The sequence below is a fragment of the Rhinolophus ferrumequinum genome, chromosome 7, assembly GCF_004115265.2.
Source record: "Rhinolophus ferrumequinum isolate MPI-CBG mRhiFer1 chromosome 7, mRhiFer1_v1.p, whole genome shotgun sequence".
In the NCBI taxonomy this organism is placed as follows: domain Eukaryota; kingdom Metazoa; phylum Chordata; class Mammalia; order Chiroptera; family Rhinolophidae; genus Rhinolophus; species Rhinolophus ferrumequinum.
The window spans coordinates 32,652,756-32,676,681 of NC_046290.1; the positions used below are offsets into that span (position 1 = coordinate 32,652,756).

General features: G+C 39.9%; 1 protein-coding gene across 1 annotated transcript in view; it reads left to right on the plus strand.

Moving 5' to 3' along the window:
- Positions 1–284: 284 nt before the first annotated feature.
- The window catches only part of ITGA2 (integrin subunit alpha 2), an 88,202-nt gene continuing 64,560 nt past the window's right edge, over positions 285–23,926 (plus strand). The window contains exon 1 of the mRNA XM_033111129.1: positions 285–435. Coding sequence (XP_032967020.1) covers positions 378–435 — 58 coding nt within the window. The 5' untranslated portion in view covers positions 285–377. The remainder of the gene's footprint in view (positions 436–23,926) is intronic.

The following is a 23,926-nucleotide window of genomic DNA, read 5'->3' on the forward strand; positions in this document are numbered from 1 at the left end:
TAGTGCCCGTCGGAAGTGCGGGGCAAGTCCCGTCCAGGGACAATTGCCAGGCGCGCCGTCCCCATTCCCATGGCTTCCAGGCCCCCAGGGCTCCGTTTGAAAGACTAAGGTGCGGCTTCCGTGGGTGTGAAGGAGCTCAGGTGCAGCCCACGGGCTGCAGGGCTGAGACTCGGCGGGGCGGGGCCGGGGCAGATCCGGCGGTTGCCGAGGCCGAGGGGCGGGCGGGGGCGGGCCTTGGCGCCTCAAGAGCTGCCAGCCGACTTGTCCCTGCTCTCACCCGGGAAAGGAGAGAAGCCCTCGGAACGGTTTCTTTAGTCTCTGGGTTCTCGGTTCCTCTGCAATCCCAGAGTAGCTCCAGCCTCCAGGGCACTGTCAAGATGCGGCCCAGACGGACAGGGGGCGCGCCGCTGCGACTGGTGTTAGTGCTCAGTCAAGGTAAGCGAGGGGTTTGCTCCGCATTGGCTGCAGGGGAGACCTGCGCGGGTCCCGGGGGAAGGCGGGAGGGGTTGTGGTGGACCAGGACACCGGCAGCCGGCGTCTCCGCTCTGGTTCACGTGGACCCTGGCTCTCAGCCATCCGGAGCCAGGTGGAGAGAGACTCCCCAACCCCACGCTTCCCCACCTTGGTGTCCCCATTAAGGCATGTCTCACGCTATCTGTTAAGCACTCTTTAAGGTCACCTCAATGCGAGCTTTGGTGTTAGGCACACACGCACGCGCACACAGATGTGGAGAGTGGAGATGAGTGGGTGTCCCGGAGTTCGGGAGTCCTGCAGCCTGGCTTATACAGGTGCCGTGCCAGACCCGCACCAGTTCAGTGGGTCCCGGGAATCCGGTTCTGGGCAACAGCCTGCACCTCCTCAGAGCCTGGTGGCTGTGCGGGAGCGCAGGAGGCCCAGGTGCTGTTTGTTCAACCCAAGGGTGTGAATAACGCCCCCATTTCTTGAGGCCACAGCACTGATGTTTCTTGCCATAGGGGACATAGAAAAACCAAGCGCCTCTTAAATACTTGGCAAAGGGGAACTCTTCCTTTCTTTCTGCCTTCCTCTTATTGTTGTAACGTCGTCTGTTCAACGAATGTAAACTCAGGCCAGGAAAAGTTCTTTCCACTTTCTTGATCTTGGCCGCCACAACAAGAGAACCGAGCAGCAGCTCCAGCTGCAGGACGGTGAGAGGGGGGCCCACCCGTCACCTGACTTCTTTTGCACTGAGTGGGGGAATGAGGCTGGGGTGCCCAGCTGCTGTGCGACCACTGGGCATCAAGAAGACTTTCTCCAGACCTTACCCTGGGCCTCACGTGTAGCTACTTTAAGAACTTTCGTTTCCTTGGTGAGGGGGAGTGGCATTTGTATTTTGTAGTTTAAACAGCCATCAAAACAAAAACATGGTCTCTGATTTTCAAATGTTTTTACAAAGAAGATAAATGTGTCCTAAACTGTCCTCCTTTGAGGCACTTAGCCAGTCACTATTCTTTATTGTGGAAGAAACCTAATCCAGATGACCATGTAGCATTTTTTCCAGGTCACAGAGAACAGAGAAATAGCCCCACCTTTCCCACCCCCAGCAGGAGTAGGCATCATTAGATTTGCTGTCTAACACTGTTGCTTCACAGATACTTTCTCCTGGGCACCCAAGAGTGTTTTGAGGGGCCATCAACCATAACCTAGGGGTTTCATACAAAGTTGGATTCACATTGAAAATCGCCCTGGAATACCACAACCTTCCCAAAAGCTAATAGACATTTAATTCCAAGCTTTTCATCTCTTTTTAATTGCCCATTATTAACCGAAGCTATGGAAACATAACATCATTTTCTTTTCTTCGAAGTGTTCAGGCTTGTTTTTCAAACAGCAGTGAGAAATACTTTAGTGGAATGTATTGCTTTAAGGCATGAAGTCAAGTACAGAGATTTTAACCTGGAGTTAGTTAGTTCATCAGGACAACTCAGAGCAAGCAGAGGTGATTTAAAATGATACATGTAAAAATATTTTGTATTGTTACTTCCTCCTGCTCCATTTATTTGCATACTCAAGGAACAGGTTTCCTCTTCATTTAGGATGATCATAAGAAAGCTTTGGCATTTGTGATGTCAATCAAGGTTCTTAGGGAAGCAGCATCATTCTTTTGGTACCATGAATATCCAAGATTAACATAAATAGTTGATATTTATGTTATTTACGATATTTATGTCAGGTCAGTGATAGCTGAAATTTTGTATGGCATTACCCTATGTGTATAAAGTTTTTGAGGATTCATATTACTATATACACATAGATGGTTGTTTATCAGTTGTATACATGTACAATTGTGTAATATAAATATCCCAAATTAAAATGTTAGAGAGATGTGTGTGTTTATATATCTCGCATCCTCTCTAGCATACAAGCCAAACACTGCAGAAACTTAAAAACCTCAAATTCTCATTTTAACACTTAGATTCAAATTCACCTTCCATAAACCTTCTCTTGGGTTTTTAAGAAAAAAGTTGTGCTCATAGTTTAGTTCCATTACCTCTCAATGGTCATTCCTTTGTTTAAGTGCTTACAATCATTGAAATGGTAATTAGCGGTTGAGGATGGAAAAGAAAGACCATAAGAGGCCTAGATAATCCAGAAACTAAATAACAGGTCTGCAGAGGCCAGGGAAATGTAATTTTTAAATGCACAGCGTCACTTACATTTTCTATTGTGTTGCCAAGCCAAGGGTAGTCCTTCCCCCTGGTTTCTAGGTTTCTTCTCTCACTATATCAGGTACCCTGCCCCAGAGTCACCCCCTCTTTAATGAATGAATTCAAATCTTCTCCCTCATTTCCCCTCAGGCTGTATATATTTTAATTTCTCTCATAGTTAGCAATTCCTCCTTTTAACATGTAATTTGGCAGCTCTTTCCTCCTGAAATACCCTCCACTTCTGGCTTCTGTTCTCTCTGTTTTTTCTCTTATCTTCCTAGCTGTTCTTTCTTAGTCTCCTTCACAGGCTCCTGTGTTTGGCCTAGTCCTTGTTGGTGTTTGCAGAGTGTCATCCTGGGTCATCTTCCTCCTCATTCTACCAACTTTGACTGAGCTAGTTCCAGCTCAAGTCATATCTCCAACCAGACTTCTCCCTGACTTCCGGGTTAGTGTTTCCATCTGCTACCAATATTTCCACCTGAATGTTGTATAATCATGTCAAACTCAACATGTCCTCAACTGAAGTCAATACTTGTCCTCCAGAATTTTCTCTTACCTTGTCTGTTGTTGCTTAATGGCAGCACTCTCATGAAAACACGACACCAGGAATCTTTTCCTTGTTTTTAACCTCACAGCCAGTCTCCAAGTTCTGTCCATTCTCCTCCCAACTCATGCAACTTGTGCTGCCACCCAGTTTAGGCCTTTTTGTTTGTTTGTTTGTTTTTTGGGGTTTTTTTTCCCCCAGTATCTGCGCTATTATAGTTTTCAAATTAGTTTTCCTGTTTTTGTCTCTTATCCCTCCAGTCCAGTCTCCTCATTGTCACCTATGTTATTTTTCTAAACACTTATCTGTACCCAATCACTCCCTTGCTTCAAACATTTGGTGCCTCCCCATCTCACGAGGATAAAGTCCAAATTTCTTGGCACGTCAGAAAAAGTCCTTTGCCATCTGGCTGCAGCCTACCCATTCAGCCTTTTCTCTACCACACTCCTCCTGTACACGCGTACAAGCACACACACTACACTTATGCATGCACACTATACACACACCCTCAAAGTCATATATGTACATCTATGCACACCCCTCTGTGTTCTGATTGCACCTGACTATACCACACATTTAGTGTTAGCATATTTTCCAGGCTATTCCCTTTGACTTCTCTGCCTGATGCTTTCCCCCCTTTTCTCTCATCCCATTGCTCTGTGTTCTGTGTTACAAGAGACAACCCTAAGCAAAATTATAGAGTAGGGAAGTTTTTCTTTTATAACATAAAGGAAAGTTTGAGGCAACCTCTCGTGGCTGGGACCCCTCTCGGCCCTCATCCTCAGTCCCTCAACAGCCTTAGCCCACCCTCTGATAAAGGAGCCCCATGGCTCTCCAGCTACCATTGCCCAACCTCCACTAAGCTTTGCTGTCTTAAGTAACTGGTTCCCAAGCCGATTTAAATTCGTGGATTAAAGCTCAGGTTTTAGTATTTAAAAACAATTACTCATATGTGTCTGATGTACAGACAGGTTTGGAAGTAACTGCTTAAATATTAGCCCTGCACCTCCTCTTTCCTAACAAATTAAAATTCCAGTGTTGCCTGCACCACCTTGTTGTGAGATGACCACCAAGACAGGTAGATTTCAACACCAAGAGTCAGGGAATGAGTCACTTTGAATGAATTCCCTCTAATGTGGGTGATGACTGCTCTTAATGTGCGAGCAGCCTTGGGCATATTAAAAGGGAGAAGTCTCTTAATGTAAAGAGATGAGCTTCTAATGATGGAATTTTAGATATTCAGCAAAATAAAGACACACATTCATTCAGTGTGTCAAAAATAAAGAATTTCAGGAAGCATGGGGAAAATATTTGGGACCCAAAGTGTCATCCTGACACGTAAATGTTACCACTGAAGTCACACGCTTTAGTCTGGACTAGCAGCCCTGCTTAACTTGAGATATTAGTGAAAGATTCAGTACTGCATAAAAGAGAAAGAACCATGGGTGGCTGTCACTCTAATCATCACGTTAAAGATGTGGAGGGTTTTCTGGGATTGTTTTTATTGTTTTGTTTTGTTTTTCATTTATAACTGATGAAATACCTGGACATACACACACAAAGGAATGGCTCTCTAAAGAGAAGAATCTTCATACCACAAATCCTGAGACATCAATAGATGCTCTGTAAGAAAGTGAATCCTAGATGATCCATAGGTACTTTGTTGATCTGGCGACAGTGCATTCCATAAAACTAGATTTGATCATATTTGTATGCAGTAACTGCTCTATGTAAGGCCATGTGCTAGGCCCAATGTGAAACCATAGCAAACTTGAAACATGGTCCAGAGAAGTCATATTCTTATTTGAAAAACAAGTTCAAGAATGACGGGTGGACACTGTCTCAGCCCCTGAAGGGGGCCTAATCAGCTCCAGACCGTGCCATCCTCCTTTCTGACGGAAGTTCACTTACTGGGTTACCCCACTTCTCTGTACAACTAGGAGATCCAGGGGACGTTGAAGTGTGATAGGACTGAGGCAGTCCTGGTGGTCCCGTACCCCTCACCAGTGTCGCATTAGACGTGGGCGTGGAATGCAACTTTGGCCAAAGAGATATGTAGGGAGATCTGCTCAGGGACGGTGGGGAAGGAATTGCTCATTCCTAAGAGAGACACTGGTTAAGAAACATTGTCAGATCTAGATGTGAAGCTTGGAACAGGTGTAGGCATCTTGCAACCATGATGTCAGCTAGCATAAGGATAAAGCCAATACGGTGGCTTAGTAAAAAGACACAAAGAGAGCAGGTCCTTTCTATTGTCTTTGAGTTTCTGAATTATTGAAATTTAGAGCCATCATACCTCTTGATGTCTTAAAAAAACTTGCATGTAATTTAAAATTTAATTACGTGTTTTTGTTTTGGTGTATTGTCTATGCTTATAACATAGAGATGTAACATTTCTGTAACATAATAGATGTAATATAATAGCATATAATTTATTGTTAAATGAGTGGCACAGAACTAAATGTTGAGTTCAGAGGATGGAGAAAAATCACTGTGACACAGTGATTTTTAAGTATCAGGCCCCCAGAGAAATCTTCATGGGGGCAGAAAAGAAGCATTACAACTCAAATCTGCTGTGAAAGGCATCCAGGAGCTCAGAGTCCAGTTCTCTGCTTTTTAAACGGCTGTGAGTGATAACATGGTGGTATAAGATAGAGAGTAACATACCCAGGAATAGGACCTAGTCTCCGAGTTCCTGGGTCATGTGTTTTAGATGCTTGAATGGGAAAGAAGAAGGTCATTATGCCCAAAACATGTTATTCACAGTGAGTTAAGGCTGAGAGGTTAGCAGGCACCCAACCATGAAGGGCTTTGTAAACCATAGTGAGGGGCCTGGATTTTATCTTGAGGACAATGGGAATGTTTTGAAGGGCCTTAAGCAAGAGAGTGACATAATCAGATTGGCTCCTTAGGAATATCACTCTGGGGGCAGGGAGGTTAGTGGGTTGAATGGAGAGACCAGACTGAAAGCACCAAGACCACTTAGAAAAGAATTGGTTCTGTTTTTTTTAGTTTAGTGTGCCAATTGAGAGATGATGGTGGCAAGCACTCCAACAGTGGCAGTAGGGAAAGATAGCAGGGGACGGATTTGCAAGATGGTAAGGAAGAATGGACAGGATTTGGTGATTGATTTATTATGGTAGCAGCATGAGAGGGAGAACATATGCCTGAAGCCTAGGTTTCTCATGGGGACAACTCAATGGAGTGCTATTTGTTGACACGAGGTGCTGAAGGAAGGCAAGTTAGACAAAAACGATGATCCATTCATGCTGAGCGGTTGAATTTGAGACTTTCAGGTGTATACATCTACTTAGTAGATAGTCATAGTGGTGGTAGCAACAGGAGAGAGAGCAAGATGAGGATAGAGATTTAAGAGTCACAGGCATCTAGAGAGTACAGAAGCCATGGCATTGATGAGTCAGGCAAAGCGAGACTAGGCAAAGCCAGTGCCCAAAGGAGTACCTCAAAAGGATGCCAAGGGAGAGAGAAGGAGCAGCTACAGTAGCAGGAAGAAGGCTGTGGGAAGTGGGGCAGCACAGAAATATTTTGAAAAGGAAGAGTTGGTCACTAGGTTCAACTTCTTCCTCCAAGGCAAGCAAGCCGGACAGCCTTGTCCAGGGCCGTCTCCGTGGAATAAAACAGGTAGAAACCAGAGGGTCTGGGCTGAGGAGTAAACGGCAGGGGAGGAAATGTACATGGTGTCATCAAGTTTGGCAGTAAGAAAGAGGAGAGAGTGACTAGAGAGGGACAAGATGGAAGCAACTGCCTTCAATGAACACGAGAAAGACTTGCGTGGAAATTATTATAATGAGAGATTTTTTTTACTTCCATTACATACGGGACTGCAGGATACACTTATAATCTTTGCAAATTCCCTTGAGGCATCTGTATGTGGCAGGGTCCCTAACAGAAGAGAAACTGGGCACAGATGTCTATCTGAAAGGTATTATCAGAGAAAAGGGAGGGAAAGTGGACAAGCCACAACAACAGCTCTGGCAACAGATGAGAAGCCACCGATGATCATTTGAAGGAAGGCTAAGAAGGTTCTGGGTTATGAAATGGAGGGCATATTAACTGACGAGAGACAGGTGAAGCTAGCTGATCAAGGCACGCAAAGAGGGGAGGAGCTATGGAAATAGGCACCTCCCACCTGCTGATGTGGCTGCTTGATTGATGAGAGAGCTGTTGTGTACATGTTTGTTTTAGAACGTATTTTCCACACGAAAGTACTTGTAATTAATAAGTTTAGTGCCCTTTTTAGGGTCTGTATTATATATAACAATATTGCAGTTCTGGTAGTAGAGTTAATATCAGTGCTTTAGTTAGATTTCCCAAAAAAAAATAAGGTTCTTTTACAGCTATAGATTTATGTTTCTCCAGTTAAGCTTTTAATTCTTTATTTCTATCCAGTATGATAAAGATCCTCAAAGTAATATTTTGAGAAGACACAGTCCCATGCAGCAGAGAATTATTGTTGGTTTTGAAAGGTTCTGTTTGTAAACATTAAAGCCTTTTATTCTGTGTTGCTCAGTGGTGTTTTCAAAGCATTTTAAAACATTTTTAATTAATCATATAAATTAGAAAAAAATTAATGTCTATTCTTAATTTTGTTAAAGTTATAATTAGTTCAAAGTGCTTATATTCAAGTGTTTTATCCAGTCTGTACCTGCTGACTCTCATAGTACATATAAATGACATATACTAAGTATAAATTCAAACTGCATAGTTAGCTAATATTTTCAGGTCCATAGAGTATTGGGACAGTCAATTTTCAAATATATGTTTTTCCTTTGAGAGAGTTGTCTGTTCTATTGCCCACAATTCATAGAAATTTTGCAGTTTTGTCAGTGAAGATTCCTGCATTATTATTCTGTGTTCTGAAAGGGTGACTGCAATTCTTTCTTAGTTTAAAGTGACTAGAGACAGTTTTTATGACAGAAGCCATACGTAACTCCTGATCACTGAAAAGCTTTCTGTGTAAAAATGAGATTAATAGAGCAGTGGAAGTAAAAAGTGGCGGACACTGTATTGTCCGTGTGAGAGGTTATTTCATTGTGTTTTGAAAAGCATGAGCAAAGCTATTGCGCCCGTGGATGTCTTGAACATTGGCAGTTGTCATTCTCCCTGATTCGTTTGAAGGTGGCCTTTGTGTGTCTTTGTGCGGGCCTGACCTTATTTCCATGGATACCATGTAGAAATGCAGACTGAATACAAGCTGGCTTCTGGTCCATTCAGTCAGATAACTCTATTCCAAATTGTTTACCAGATACTCAAGTCCTTTAATCAAATAGCTACTTGGATGCTTGTTAGAATATGAGCACTGAACCTTCTGGACTGTATAACCTTTTCAGAACCATATTCTGAAAGCTAGTGCATAAAAATAAATATTTCAGAATAATTGACATAGTTTTCTGTATACTTACTAACATAGTTCCCTAGGGGGAAAAAAAGAAAAACTTAGCCTTGGCAATCAAGATACTTTAATGTGACCTTTATTTTCCTTTCAGCGTAAAAATGTAATAAATAGCCCGAATTAAAAAAAAAAGTCTTAATGCAAAATTGAAAGATGATTAAATAAATAATTTATGTAAATGTCATAGTGTTTTAGTCCATTCCAGCTGCTGTAACAAATTACCACAGGCTGGGTGATTTATAACCAACCGAAATCTATTTCCAACAATTACAGAGGCTGGGGAGTCCAAGATCTAAGCGCCAGCATGGTCGCCTGCTGGTGAGAGCCCTCTTCCTGGTTCCTAGCTGGCAGTGCCTTTTTGTATGTCCTCATATGGTGGCAGGGGCTAGGGGTCTCTCCGGAGCCTCTTTTATAAGGCACTAATCCCATTCACGAGGATGAAGTCTACGCACCTCCCAAAGGCCCCACTTCCTAATACCGTCATCTTTGGGGTTAGGATTTCAACATATGAGTTTCATGGGACACACACATTCAGATCGTAGCACATAGTAATTAAGAAATCCCTATATTATTACTCTATTTAATTTTGGCCCCAAACAATCAGACTTTAATACATTAGGGTCATTTTATTATTATTATTATTCTTTCTTTCTTTCTTTATTTTTTGCTATGGCTCAAGTGAGATATGACTTTAGCCCTTTTTAAGAGTACAGTCCCATGATCTCTTCCCTTTGTCCATGTTCTCTCTCTGAAATACAATTTAACTTCTGATTGCTATCCTGCAGATCATTTAAGTCTCAATTTCTGTGAGGCTCAAGCACCCAGGAAGCCTTCCCAACCCTTAATCCAGTCTAGGTGTCCTCCTCCCATCGACCCTTTCATAGCAGTTGTCACCTTCTATTTCAATCATCTGTTTACTCGGCTCTAACTCATACAGTTTGCAAACTCCGAGAAGACATGTCTTCTTCGCTTGCTCCAAGTTGTATTTTGTTGAATGATGGATGAATGTATGAGACATGTATGACAGCTACTGGAACGCAGATTGAAGACACACTTTTTGAATGAAAGCCAAGCTGAAAACTTTCTAGTTCTTTCCAATTAGTATATGCAAAAATCTCTCTATTTGCAGGTTTCTCTGAATCTGCTAAAATATTCCTTTTGTAGATTATTTTTTTTCACTTTGACAAAGTTTGTTTGCTTTTGAAATGTTTCTCTTTTGTCTTGAAATGTCTAACTAGGATAGCTATATTTACAAGTAACAAGGGGAACTGAAGTAGTAGGACAGTGCAGACATCTTTTGCCCCTTTTCCTATTCTGAACCCTTTTCTGTTCTCATAAAGTAGCATCTTCAGCTTGACTCTCTCTTCTAATGAAGACTCTTTAAGATCGCCTTCCATCTTATTTATTTTTATATTCCCACGACCTAGCATGTAGTAAGTGCCCAGAAAACGATGGGTTAAAAAAAAAATGTTAAAACTAGAATTCATATAATTATGAGGTAAATATGTCCATTGAAATACTAAACTTGATTAATAATTTCAATTTATAGAAGCTTTTCTTTGTACAACAGAATTTTGAATATTTTAATAGAAAAATGACATGCTAAATATTCATCTGAACAGAAAAATATTTGTATATTTTTCTTTTGATATAAATATAAATGTGATTTTTTTCATATATATATATACTGACCATTTATATGAAAATAAGTGATTTACTTGTTTTCACTCGATAGCTTTTGGATATACTTTTCCACATGAGCTTCATATTTATAAGTTTACATTAATGCATCCGGCCATATCATGGTTAACTATTATCCCTTTGTTGGGTATTTAGGTTGTTTCCTGTGGGTTTTTTCTTCCTACTGTAAATAAGGTCACTATAAATATCATTGTACAAGAAGCTTTTTCTTTTCCTTTTTTTTTTTTCTTCCTTTGGACGATTTCCAGAAGAGGCATTACTGGGTCAAAGATTATGTATTTTTTAGCTCTTGTTTCATATTGAACAGTTTAGTCATCAATAATGTGTGAATTTATCAATTTCACCAACAGAAGATTTTAATTTAGTTGTAGTTTCTAAGGTTTTTGTCATTTGATGGATGTAAAGTGGTGCTTCATATTTTAATTCTCATTTCTATTCATAGGGGTATTTTTTATGTTGCAATTTAAAAAATTCCTATCTTTTTAAAAACATGTGTACATTAGGATGTTTTAGAATTTAGACCTAGAAAAAACCCCAAGAGATCATCTAGTAAATGCCTCATTTTTATAATAACCAGCTTTGGAAAGGACAAAAGCCGAGGACTCCAACGTGCTGTGTGCTAGCCATCATTACAAGATACCCCTTCCAAATTTCTTCTAAAAATCTCTTTGACAAACTTCCCTTTGTCACCTATTCCCCACAGGGTGATTATAGTCCATTTTCACTTGAGGACTGGCAATCTTCTAGTATAGTTAAAATTTCCTTATTTCCATGGGTTAGAACCCTTTAGGGGAAGAGAGAAAATACTTGCCAGAAGACTTGATTCTAAGTAACCAAATTTGGAGATTGTTCTGGTTAGCTATTGCCAGGAAACAATCACCCTAAAACTTAGTGGCTTAAAATGGTAACCATCATTTGTTATCTCTCATGGTTTCTTAAGTAGGTCTTTAAGAATAGCTTGGCTGGGCAGTTCTGGTCAGGACCTCTCGTGAGGTTACCATCAGAGGGGAGGCGGTTCTTTCTTTTCATGAGGTCTCATCAGGTGTTTCTCCTGCATGGCCTTTTCTAACCTAGACTCAGAAATCATGCAACTGCATCTGTTTATCAAAGGAATCACAAAGTCCCACCTAGATTCTGGGGGAGAAGACTTCCTCTGCCTCTTGATGGGAAGATTGTCAAGTAATTCCCAGACATGTTTTAAAAGCACCCCAGTAACTTCATCAACTTAATGGTACTTACTACAAGACTGTGCATTGCTTAGATCAGAGTTGTTCAATGTTGGCATTATTGACATTTGGAGCCAGATCATTATTTCTGGAGACAGGGTGTCAGGCAGGTGGCTGCAGGAGCTGTCCTGTGCATTGTAGGATGTTGAGAGACATCACTGGCCTCCATCCACTAGATGCCAGTAGCCACTCCTACACATACAGTGTAACAAACAAGAATGTGTCCAGACATTACCAAATGCCCCCAAGGGACAAAATAGTCCCCATTTGAGAACCACTACACTAAACAAACATGTGTTAAACATATTTAATGTTCATAGCGTCATGGGAAAACTCCAGCTCTGAAGAATAAATTAAATGCCATTTTTCTGGGTGGCTTTGGATAAGTCACAAGCAAACTATTCCCTGCCTTACTGGGCCATGGGGAGAATCAAATGGGCTTATGAATGCAAAAGTAGTTTGCACACAGTAAAAGTATATGTAATGGTATTTTCTTTTTAAATCCATCAACTTGATAGTCATTCATTTTTATCATTCATTTTTTAAAGGGACATTTATGGCATGCCTATCATACGGCAGTAGAGTGTTAGACACTGGGAATTGCAGAATTCCACGAGAATTCAAGGCAACCCCTCCACGAGCTCTACTTTCCATTTCTAACATCAATTGTGTAGAAGAATGATAACACCTAGATCCTTACTTAATGTAAAATTTGACACTCAAAACAAAGACTTTTAAAGAAAAATGGCACTTTTCTTTCTTAATGAATGCAAGGGGAATGTTACCACATTACTATTTTCCAAAAGCAATTAGTTGTAAGGGTCATTTTGTGCTTTTGGTTTTATACTACTTTCTTTTTTTGTTAAGCACTATAGCCATAAGCCAGATATTATAGAGCTTAAATCTGTGTACAATATGTGGTCATTTCCAAAGGGCCTATAATTTCTAAGTTTAGTTGCCTTGTTTTTCATAGAACAGGGGAGAGCTCTCTACATTATTTCTGCATTGTTATACTTTCAGCATGAAGACCATGCTATTGAAAATGATTTCCTGTGGTTATGTATGTGTTCAGATGATCTAATGTGACCTATGACTATTTTCTGTTGTCATACGTATTCTGAGTAATGATTAGCTACACTTTAGAGTTTTGAAGTCTATTTTCTTAGTTTCAAAGTCAGGGTCTGAGTAACCCAACTTCCTGCTTATGTGGCTTCCTGGAGGGTCCATGGACTGATAATGTTTGCTTGGCTTTTGTGGTGCACTTTGAGTATGCCTCAGCAAAATGTAGCAACATGTCATCCTGCTATCCATTATACAGCAGTTCTCAGAAACAAGTGGACATTTATCCAGGATATGTTTTTCATGTTACAAGTGATATGCCTTTTAAAATGTCTCAAAAAATATGCTATTGTCAGTAGCACATAATGATAATAGTAAAAAAAAACAACAAAAAGAAAACCCAAAAAACTAAAACAGTCTTTATTAAGTATCTTCAATTGCTAGGCATTGGGTTGAGAGTTTTATATGCATTGTCTGATCACAATGAGGTAAGCACGTACATACTATTTATTTCACAGATGAGAAAGCAGTGGCTTATATAGAATGAAGAACTTTCCCAAGGTCACAGCGCTATCCTTAGGCACTCTAATATACTATTGGTTTTGCCCAATATGGAGATTTTTCAGTTAAGAAAAATGCTTTTACTTTTAGCACTGGTATACTTTTTCCACCCCATCACCCCAAAATGCAGTGAGTCTTCTTTTTAGGATTTTTCTATAGCTAGGTAAAAAGCAAAGTTAAATGTTCTCTAAAATTGTAAATAAAAAATAAGATTTGCATGCATATTTTAATGCATATTTATTAATCTATCTTTTAATCCATCTATCTATATGTCTTCTCGTAGCCTGCATTCAAGCATCTTCCTTTGAACCAGTCCAGAATTCTGAGTGTTTATATATTAACTAAACTGGTCTTTATTAATTTCCAATATATGCACAACTTATTGTTAGGTGGAAAAATGAAACAATCTGCAGTCTATATGTTAATTCCATTGGTTAGTATTGATCCACAACTGTGTGCTAGTCACTAGTCCAAGTACTGGGGGATATAGCAGTGAACAAAATAGATATAAAGTCCCTGCTCTTAGAGACGAAGGCATATTTACCATAAAACAAGTGACGTTTAAGCTTCAGGGACCCTCACTGTGCAGGGCCCTTCCCATGTGTTCACATGGCCTGATATTTTTTTTTAAATATACAAAAGTTAAGATCACTGTCTTTTTTGTGCCCTAACATCACATGCTTCAACAAAGATATCAACAACAAACTAGTTGATAAACATCAATTCAAAGACTTTCTGGATTAATCTCTATAAAAGAAAACTTGAGAGGCCTTGCAATATTGTAGCTCCTGTATGATAATGGCAAACAATCCTAAATACTTGCATGACATACAAATGAGAAGTTATGAAAATGACAAGAACTTTTCTTAACTATAAATAATAAATAATTTAAAAAATCAATTTAAAAATTGAATATTTTTAGAGAATACAATTTTATAAAATTATCAAGTGAAAACATGATCAAAAGATATAAATCCAAAAACTGTAGGAAAAAGGTATAACAGAAGTGTGCCAGGCAATCAATAAAATGTATGTTAATTTTTTTATTTGTCAGCTTTTAAAAATAAGTAACTTGCTAGAACTGCTTTTCTCATTCTAAATGAATATTTCATTTTGTACCTGAATTTGTTTCACAATTTTGTAACGTTTTTCCTTAAAAAGCCATTCTCCCACAAATTGTAAAAGCTTTTATCGCTACAAAACTTAGATCTTCCCCTACAGATTCTAATAAGGGAGGCAGACAAATGAAAAATCAATATATAACATATGAGATAGTGATGCTCTACTAAAATACAGCCAATTGGGGGGACAGAGAATGCCAGGCACGTGGTAAGATAACAAATTACCACATATGCCACATATGTAGTGGTAATATAACATTTATCTATTATCTCACAATTTCTGTGGGGTCAGGAACTTGGGCATGCCTCGCTGGGTTCCTTTGCTTCAAGGTCTCTCACAAGCTGCAGTCAAAGTGTCGATCAGGGCTGAGGTCTCATCCAAATGCTTAAGCAAGGAAGGATCCACTTCTGCGCACTTTGATTGTTGGGAGAATTAACTTTCTCCTGGGATGTTGGACTGAGTGCCTCAGTTCCTTGCTGGCGTTCAACTGGAAGCTGCCCGCAGTTTCTTGCCATGTGGGCCCTTTTGCTTTATCAAAGCCAACAAGAGAGAGCTCTGCTAACAAGATGAAAGTCACAATAGTATGTAATGTAATTGCAGAGGTGATATCTTATGACACTTGATTCTATGTTTTGAATCTTCAATTCTAGTAGTTCAAAATCATAGGTCCTGCCCTCACTCAAGAAAAGAGGACCACACAAAGGCATGAATAAAAGGAGATGGAGACCATTGGGAGCCCCTGGCTACCACAGGTAGTAAGAAAAGGGAGCTCTGATAGATTGATGTTTTTGATACAGAAACAAGAAAGCAGTGAGAATGAACATGACACTCTCTGGGAAACGAGTTTTTGCATGCACAGGGAACAAATACAAGAAGCCTGAAGTCAGAGTGTGTTTAAGAAGAACCAGGAGTCCGGCTGAGTGAGCTAAAGGGATAGGGCAGGGGGAGAGATCAGCCAGGTGGAGGAAGGGGTAGTGATGCTGCTATCAGGTCAAAACTTACACATGACAGTAGCTGAGTAACATTTGGAGGCAGTATACCATAATAAGAGATGCAAATGATGAATATCAGGGGAGTTAGAAGAAGGGTGTGTGCAGGCTAGGATGTCAGGGAAGACCCCCCAAAAAACTTTATAACGACATGGCCTGTGAACGGAGAGATACTAGAAGAAATACTAACTTCAGTTAAGCCTGTTGTTTCCATACATTGCCTGAAGATATGTGAGGCATATCTTGTTACTGAGCAAGTTATTCAACAGGAGCCGACTTGCTAAATGTACAAAAATGCTACTGAGAGAGAGAGAAGTTTCTGCTTTCACATAGAAGGAATTTAGGAAGAAACTATTCCAATAGAAAGTGAGTCAAGGAGCTGGTATTCATAGTAGTTCTCTTAGTCCTCTTGGTCACTGAGAGGCTGTGAGCCTGCCAGATGGCAACTCAACCTCCCAAATCCATTTCAAAAAAGAGATTCCATTGAGTTGTTAGTAGGAAGCACTAAGTTATAATAAATGGACTTAAGAAGCAATTGCAGTAGACTTTTGCAGATGTTTATTTCCTGCCAGGTCAACACATGTGGAAAGGCCTCAGAATCACCTAAGTGCCACAGTACTCCAAGACTTGATGCACTGTGTCCAAAAAATAAAAATAAAAAATAAAAAACTTGGATTTTTTTCCACATAAAATATATGAACCTTAAGTTATAGAACGGGCATTAGTATATATCTCTCTTGTATTTATATATATGCATCTATGTATTGACAGAATTGTCTTTGAAACTCAGAAGGGTAAACTGAAATTTTCTGGTATAATCTGATTTCCCCATGTCTTAATCGGCTGGGGCTCCCTTACCGAAAATACCACACGCTGGGTGGTTATAACAACAGAAATTTATTTTCTCACAGTTCTAGAAACCAAAAGTCCCAAGATCAAGGGGCCATCAAGGGTTGGTTTCTGGTGAAACCTCTCTTCCTGGCTTGTAGACGACTTCCTTCTTGCTGTGTCCTCATGTGGACTTTCCTCTGTGCAAACATGTCATTGGTACTCTCCCTCTTCTTATACGGACGCCTGTCCTGTCAGATTAGGGTCCCACCTTTATGACCTCTTATAACCATGATTACTGCCTTAAAGGTCCTAGCTTGAAATATAGTCGCTTAGGAGTTAGGGTTTCAACATATGAATTTGGGAGGGAGGCAATTCATCCGTGACACTCCCTTAGGCTTCACAATATATTAATGGTTTTATTTCTGACATTGGAAACGATGCACATATTTCTTTGATAAGAACACAGAGTAATTGTCAAATAAATGATTCATGCATACACTATATTAAAGAAAAAGGTGTCTACAAATCATGAAGCAGCAAATTATTACCTAGATATTAGCTGGAGTCTCTCTGCTTCTTAAAACTGAAATAAGATTTGTTCAAATCCCTATTCCACCCTAACAGGAAAATACAATGCCCTCCCAACATTTTTCCAAACTCTCAGGAAGTGTCCATTTTCATTGTCCTTCAGCCCCCCAACTTCCTGACTGCAGAGTTTTTGTTCTCTATTCTGTCAGGCCTGGTATTTGATTTTACCCTTTGTACATACTAATACATTAGTCTTTTACCATTTCATGGAAGCTGCTAGATGCCATGAGATTCCTGAGTCAGAGAAAAAGGACTTTATTAGAGCACAGCTAGCAGCACGAGCATGCACATGTTTCTGTCAGCTCCCCGTGCGCTTCCCCATGAGGTTCCATGGTGGCTGCTTGAAGGGGCCTACGTGGATGCCAGCATAAGCTGTAGGGTGCAATAAAGTGGAGGAACACTGAGCTTGGTGAACCTGCTGTTTCACAGCAAGAATTTGGCAAACCTGTTCTTTGTCCTGGAGGGAGATGTTACCTCACCCCTCAAGGCTGCTCACTGCAAACACACCCCCCAGAAATGGCCCAGGTAAACAACTGGCAGGATCTTATATTCTTCACATATCGATTGTATTGAATTGAATGGTGCCACCCCAAAAAGATATTTCTATGTTCTAGTCCCCAAAATCTGTGACTATTACTTTACTTGGATAGAGGGTCTTTGTAGATTGCTTTGTGGAGATTATTGGTAGAAACATGAATGCCGAAGCCACTTCTGGTGAGTGTTCAGAGGAATTGAGGACCATGTAGTTGGAAACTGGAGGCAATGTGTTACTTATTATGTAGTGGCAGAAAATTTGGCCTAATTGTGTCCTACCATTATGAGGAAAGTGGAAATTTCAAGCAATGAACTTAGATACTTAGCTGAGGAGATTTCCAATCAAAATGTTGAAGGTGCATCCTGGTTTTCTCCTTGCTGAATGTAGTGAAATGCAAGATGAGAGAAATAAATTGAGGAAAGAACTGTTAAACAAGAAAGAGTAGTACTTAATGATTTCAGAAATTCTCAGGCCTATTCAAATTTCATTTAAAAAAAAAAAAAAAAAAAGCTGATGTTCCTAGTTAGGAAAGCGTGTTCTGAAGAGAAGGCCAAGTGTTGCTGGAAAACGTTTTGCTGCACAGATTGGGTGTGTGATTCATAGATCCTTTCAACCATCTCAGCAGAGGCCAGGAATAGGGATAGAGTTATCCAGGAAAGATCTGTGGAGAACTCCCTTGTCTAATACTGCGGGTCCCCATGACATACACAGCAGACCTACAAGGTTTTTAGGAATGTTATCTCAGCAGAAATGCTGCCATCTTGGACTGAAGGTGACAGAAAAGCAGAGGCCAATAGAGCTGTTATAGGCTCAGAGAACGGAGCCTGGAGCAACAGAGAATTAGTCTCAGGAGTTGAAACCTAATGGAATTTGACCTGCTGTGTTAAACTTTCTTGGTACCAGAGATCCCTTTATTCCTCCGAATTTCTCCCTTTTGAAATAGAAATGTCTATGACATTCCTGTCACACCGTTGTGTTTTAGAAGCAGATAACTTGTTTTCTAGGTTAACAGACCTAGAAAGATACCTACATGGAGAGAAATTTTGCCCCAGGACAGATCATACCCGGAATCTCACCAATACCTGATTTAGATGAGAGCATTTCTCCTGGACTCTCAAGCACAGTTCTCTTGGGAACTTTTGCAGTCACCTAAGAGTGTTCCACCTATGTCATGGTGACTCCTGGACCTTCCTGCTACCCTTGTGATGCCCAGCTCACTGTTCTATGTATGCCCCTGATCCCACCAACACCTCTGTAGCTTCCAAGGACCAGTCCCCACCAGGCATGGGAGAAATGGGCTCCACATCCTTTAAGCAATGACACCCTGTGCTTGCACTGTTACAGACCTTCAGGCCTTAGAGTTCTTACACACACAGACACACACACGCATGCACACACACAGTTGGCTCTTGAACAACATGAGTTTGAACTGCATGGCTCCACTTACAATTAATTTTTTTCAATAAACATACAGTCAGCCCTTCGTATCTCTGGGTTTCACATTTCTGGAGTCAACCAACCATCGTTGGAAAATAGTATTTTTGATCTGTGGTTGTGTATCCATGTAGGCAGAGGGCTACCTTAAATTCTATGAGGATTTTCAACTGAACAGGGTCAGCGCCCATAACCCCCTTGCTGTTCAGTGATCAACTGTATGTATATGTGTGTATGTGTGTATGTGTGTATATAACTTTGTGTGTGTGTGTGTGTGTGTGTGTGTTTATGTATGATTAATTGGGATTTTGTTTTTTATGGAGATGTAATTGACATATAACATTATGTTAGTTTCAGGTGTACAACATAATAATTTGGTGTATGTATATATCGTGAAGTGGTCACTACAATAAGTTTAGTTAACATCCATCACCATACATAGTTACTAATCTTTTTCTTGTGATGAGAACTTTTAAGATCTACTCTCTTAGCAACTTTCAAATATACTATACAGTATTATTAACTGTAGTCACCATGCTGTACATTACATCCCCATGACCTATTTATTTTATAACTGGAAGAGTTCTTATATTTTTGTTCACTGGGTCATTTTATTAACAGAGTCATTTCCCCCTAAAATGCCAGTATTCATCTGCAGGACTGGGCCAGAACATAATCTGAGCATCCTAATAAAAAACACCCCTCTGTTCTCAAATCTACCTTTTCCTTTTGGCCTAGATTCTCTCCCCTTAACATGAATTTCTTCCCCTAGCTCTCCCTGAACCTTTCTATAAATGAGCCCCTTCTATTAAAAGCCTGCCCCACCAGCCCTTCAACCTATGTAGATATGCTTACATTTTGCATTGGCCACACAAATTAGACCCTCCTGCTATCTTTTACACCAAATATGTGTCATTAAGTTCTGACGATATCATGGAAGTTGATAAACTCCCCTGCCAATTTTTTGTTTTTTAATGTAGAATGACATGTTTTGTTTTCTACATTTATTTCCACGCTTGTCTTCAAAAGATTGTGTTCCTTTCTGGCTCTACTACATACATTTTGAGAGATAAACTTGGTTAACTATATCTAATCCCCAAACATATAGTTCTCTTTTAAATTACCTTATAACTTAAAACTGGGTTTCAGAATAAAGTGGGACAATGAATTCCATATATGCTGAAACTATTTTTTTTTAAGATTTTATTGAGGATGGGGAACAGGACTTTATTGGGGAACAGTGTGTACTTCCAGGATTTCTTCCAAGTCAGGTTGTTGTCCTTTCAATCATAGTTATGTAGGGCGCAGCTCAGCTCCAGGTCCAGTTGCCAGTTGCTAGTTGCAGGGGGTGCAGCCGACCATCCCCCTTGCAGGAGTCGAAATAGCAACCTTGTGGCCGAGAGGACGCACTCCAACAAACTGAGCCATCCTGGAGCTCAGCGGCAGCTCAGCTCAAGGTGCGGTGTTGAATCTTAGTTGGAGGGGACAGAGCCCACCATCCCTTGAGGGAGTTGAGAAGTTGAACCGGAAACCTTGTGGTTGAGAGCCCACTGACCCATGTGGGAATCGAACCAGCAGCCTTCGGCGTTAGTAGCACGGAGCTCCAACCGCCTGAGCGACCGAGCTCGCCCCTGGAACTAATTCTTAAAGTATTAAGATTTCCCAAAAATCTGTTTCATAGGTGAGCAGGAACTTCAGGACAGGAGGTCCTTTAAATTTTAAAATGAGAGGAAGGAAAAAGAAGTCTGCATTAATCAATGTGAGCTTAACTATCTGGTTTGCCTATGGATATTAAAATGGCCACATGCCAGGTTATAATCAAGGGTGAAACATTAACTTTCTTTTATTGTGGACAGAGAGCAAATTAGTTAACCCTCTGGCAGATACAAGGCTTATATTTATGGTAAGTTTTGTTTAGATGCAGTGAAATACTTGGGCTCGGTTACTGTCAACAAATGCATAGCATGTCATCTTTGATAAACATTTTGTTTGCTGCACTATTATTACATTCATAGGCACTTACCTGAGGAGGGAAGATTTACACTCTGGGTGATAAAAAATATGCCCCTGGCGGGGCAAAGCTAAAGTCACCTTGAAACTCACTACATCTAATATATAGAACTGGAAATGTATGAAAAACATGAAACAGTCTGTGACTTGCTGTGCACTCCCACACTCTTCTCTTGCACGTCCCCAGGCTGCTAACTAAGCAGGATGCTCTTTGGGCCTGGAATTGCCTTCCTCTTTATGTGGTGAATTCAGCTCGTCCTCCAAGGTCCAGATTCATTGCCACCTCTTCTGTAAAAGCATCAAACTTAAATTTACCCTTTTCTCAAACTTTGGTTCAAGGTTCTTTGTAGTTCTCTAGAATTTAATACTCATCATGTCATGATGTAATTATTTGTTTTTCACTCAAATAACCAGAATGGAAGCTCAAAGACAGCAGGGATCTTATCCATTTTGTCCATTGCTATATCCCCAGGGCTTAGAAAAATGCCTGGTACAAAGAAGCAGGATAAATATTTTTTTGAACGATCCATTTGTTAGTGTGTGTAGACATGTGGGCATGGTGGAGGCGGGAAGGAAACACAATGAACCTAATATGGTTGTTATTTTCCACATGATCCAATTAAGTTATGAGGACAGATGTAGGAACATATTACTATAAGCCTTGGGATTGCAAACAAGAAGTAGACATTGAATTAGATGGACTACTTCCATTAAAGTTACATAAACTAATTAGCAATCATAGGATAAGTGTGAAACCATGCCATAGATATGAGTTGTAACTCTATATTTGAAGAGAAATAAATATAGTGAACTGAGACTTCTGGCTTTATCTTGAGGAAAGTATTTAAGTAGCAGGAAAGGAGATTTAGGATCAATGGAATAGTGATGGAAAATGAAATGTTTTGTGAGGAAAATGAGCAAACCATTTGTAAATAGATATCCTAGTAAAGAAGGTTGAGAAGATGAGTTAGAACAAGATTCAGAGGTCAGCCACCAAATGTGTGACATTGACCAACAACAATATTTAACCTCCATGAGTTCCAGTTCCCTTATTTGTACATTGGTAACATTAGCTAGATTTTTCTGTTTTACAGGGTTGTCGTAGGAATCAAATGAGTCAAGATGATTCTGAAATAGGCAGGCAGACATAGCATTAAGAAATAGGATACAAAATGGAATATATACGGAGGGTGCCAAAAAAATGAATACACATGTTAAGAAAGGAAAACTGTATTAAAACTGTAATACTCAATATATACCGGGAACAAAAGATGAATACAAGTCACGTGTGACTTCTGCAATTACAAGAGGTGCTCAAAGTAGTTACCATCAGAGTCCAGACACTTCTGATTACAGTGAACTACTGCTTGAGCATCGTTGACCAAAGTGTCCACTTGTATATGTATTTTTGGCACTGCCGGTATTGTGGTTTAAGTAATAGAAGAAAAAAATACTGGAAGGAAGTATATTTAAATTAACTGCACTTGCATTAGAATGATATGACTATCAGCAATCTTTCTTCCTCTAATTTTCTCTATATTCCACATCGTCATTAAAGAACATATATTAATTACATTTTATTTTATTCAAGAAATATTATCTCAGGTGCTGAGAAAATGAGAGTGAAAAAAAGTCGTAGGTGTGCGCTCCCAAGGAGAGTCTTCGTAGGCAGAGACAGACAGAATCTGCAGGTACATAATAAGATCACTTCAGATAGGAAGTGCTGCAGAAGTGGTATAGTGTGGGACAGGGTGTTGCTGCTAGATAGAGGAGTCAGGGGCAGTCTCTACGAGGAGAGCAGAGACCTATTTGAGCAAAGGCCTAAATGATGACTAAGTGCCAAGACATCAATGCCAAGTAGGGAAGAATTACGTCAGCAGTGGGCCAAGCAGATGCAAAGGCCGTAAGCAGAATGAGCTACGTGTGTTCGAAGGGCAGGAGGAAAGCCAGTGGGGCTGGAACACCTTGAGCAAAGAGGGTAGTGGAAAGTGAAGTCACCAGGTACACAGGGGCCAGATCATGAAGGGCATGGTAAGGACACCGGGTTTTATTCTCAGTATAATGGCCAAACATTGGGTATTTTAAGCAGAGAGATAGAATGATCTGGATCATTGAAGAATATTTTGTATATGTGTGTATATAAAATAGTATACATATGTATATACGTATATACATGTAGCATATAAATATCAGTATATGTACACATATACATATATATGATAAAATGTAACTGTTACTTGAAGAAATGAGCTCCAGTTTGCTTATTTCTAAATTGGTAATAATAATCATATATATATATACATATATATAAATATATATGTATATATATATATCCATACTTATATATATAGTAAAATTTAACTTCTAGATGATAAAATGAACTCCATCATGATTTCATGTCATTATATGATCTGCCAAGTTCTAATTAATAGGGAAAAATATGAGGTCATTATACATACAGCTATATGTGGTCTTTCCAGCATTAGACATTTTAAAAGTGGGAGCAGTTTGACATCACCTCCCCAAGCTTTTACTAGTATGTTAGATAGTTGGCAACATATTTAAATAGCATTTTTGAAAGGGGTGAAGTTAAACTATTGATTGGAAACACCAGTTTTCTGAATGTCTCTTCTGATTCTCTACTTAATTTGCTGCATTATTTTCTTATGCATTTTATTTCCTCAAAAGCAAAAATGGAGTAGTGGTACATAAGAACAATAGATGTGAAGGAGAAAACTTGCAAATGTAGACTTGTGTAGGTTTTGCTACAGAGTATTTCAAAATTATTATTTTTCCTTCTCTTCCTGGCAGCACATATTTCTAAAATATAATGAGCTGAACCCTTTACAGTGAACAAATCCACGGTGGAATGATTTGGGCACCTAGAGAAGCGCAGTAGCTACTTTAAGTCCCCAAAGCACCATTGTTGACTTCATTATTCCTTTGGAGCACTCTCCATAATCTGCTCCCAGAAGTATGCAGACACAGTGGAAGAGCAAGCCCTTTCCTCCATCCTTAATGTGCCTGAAATAACAGACTCATGAAATACCATGCACTTTCAGGGCTGCGCAGAAAGTGGGCTATTCCTTTGTGAAAGCATGTATTAATGGAACTTTGATGTTGGTCTTAAGAAGTCTGGCTTCTTTGTCTGCAAAGATAAATACTAATCACAACCAGCATGAAGTGTATTCCCATCTCAGTAGAGAGCATAAAGATCCACGCGACCTTCTTTCTCCAAATGAAAGAC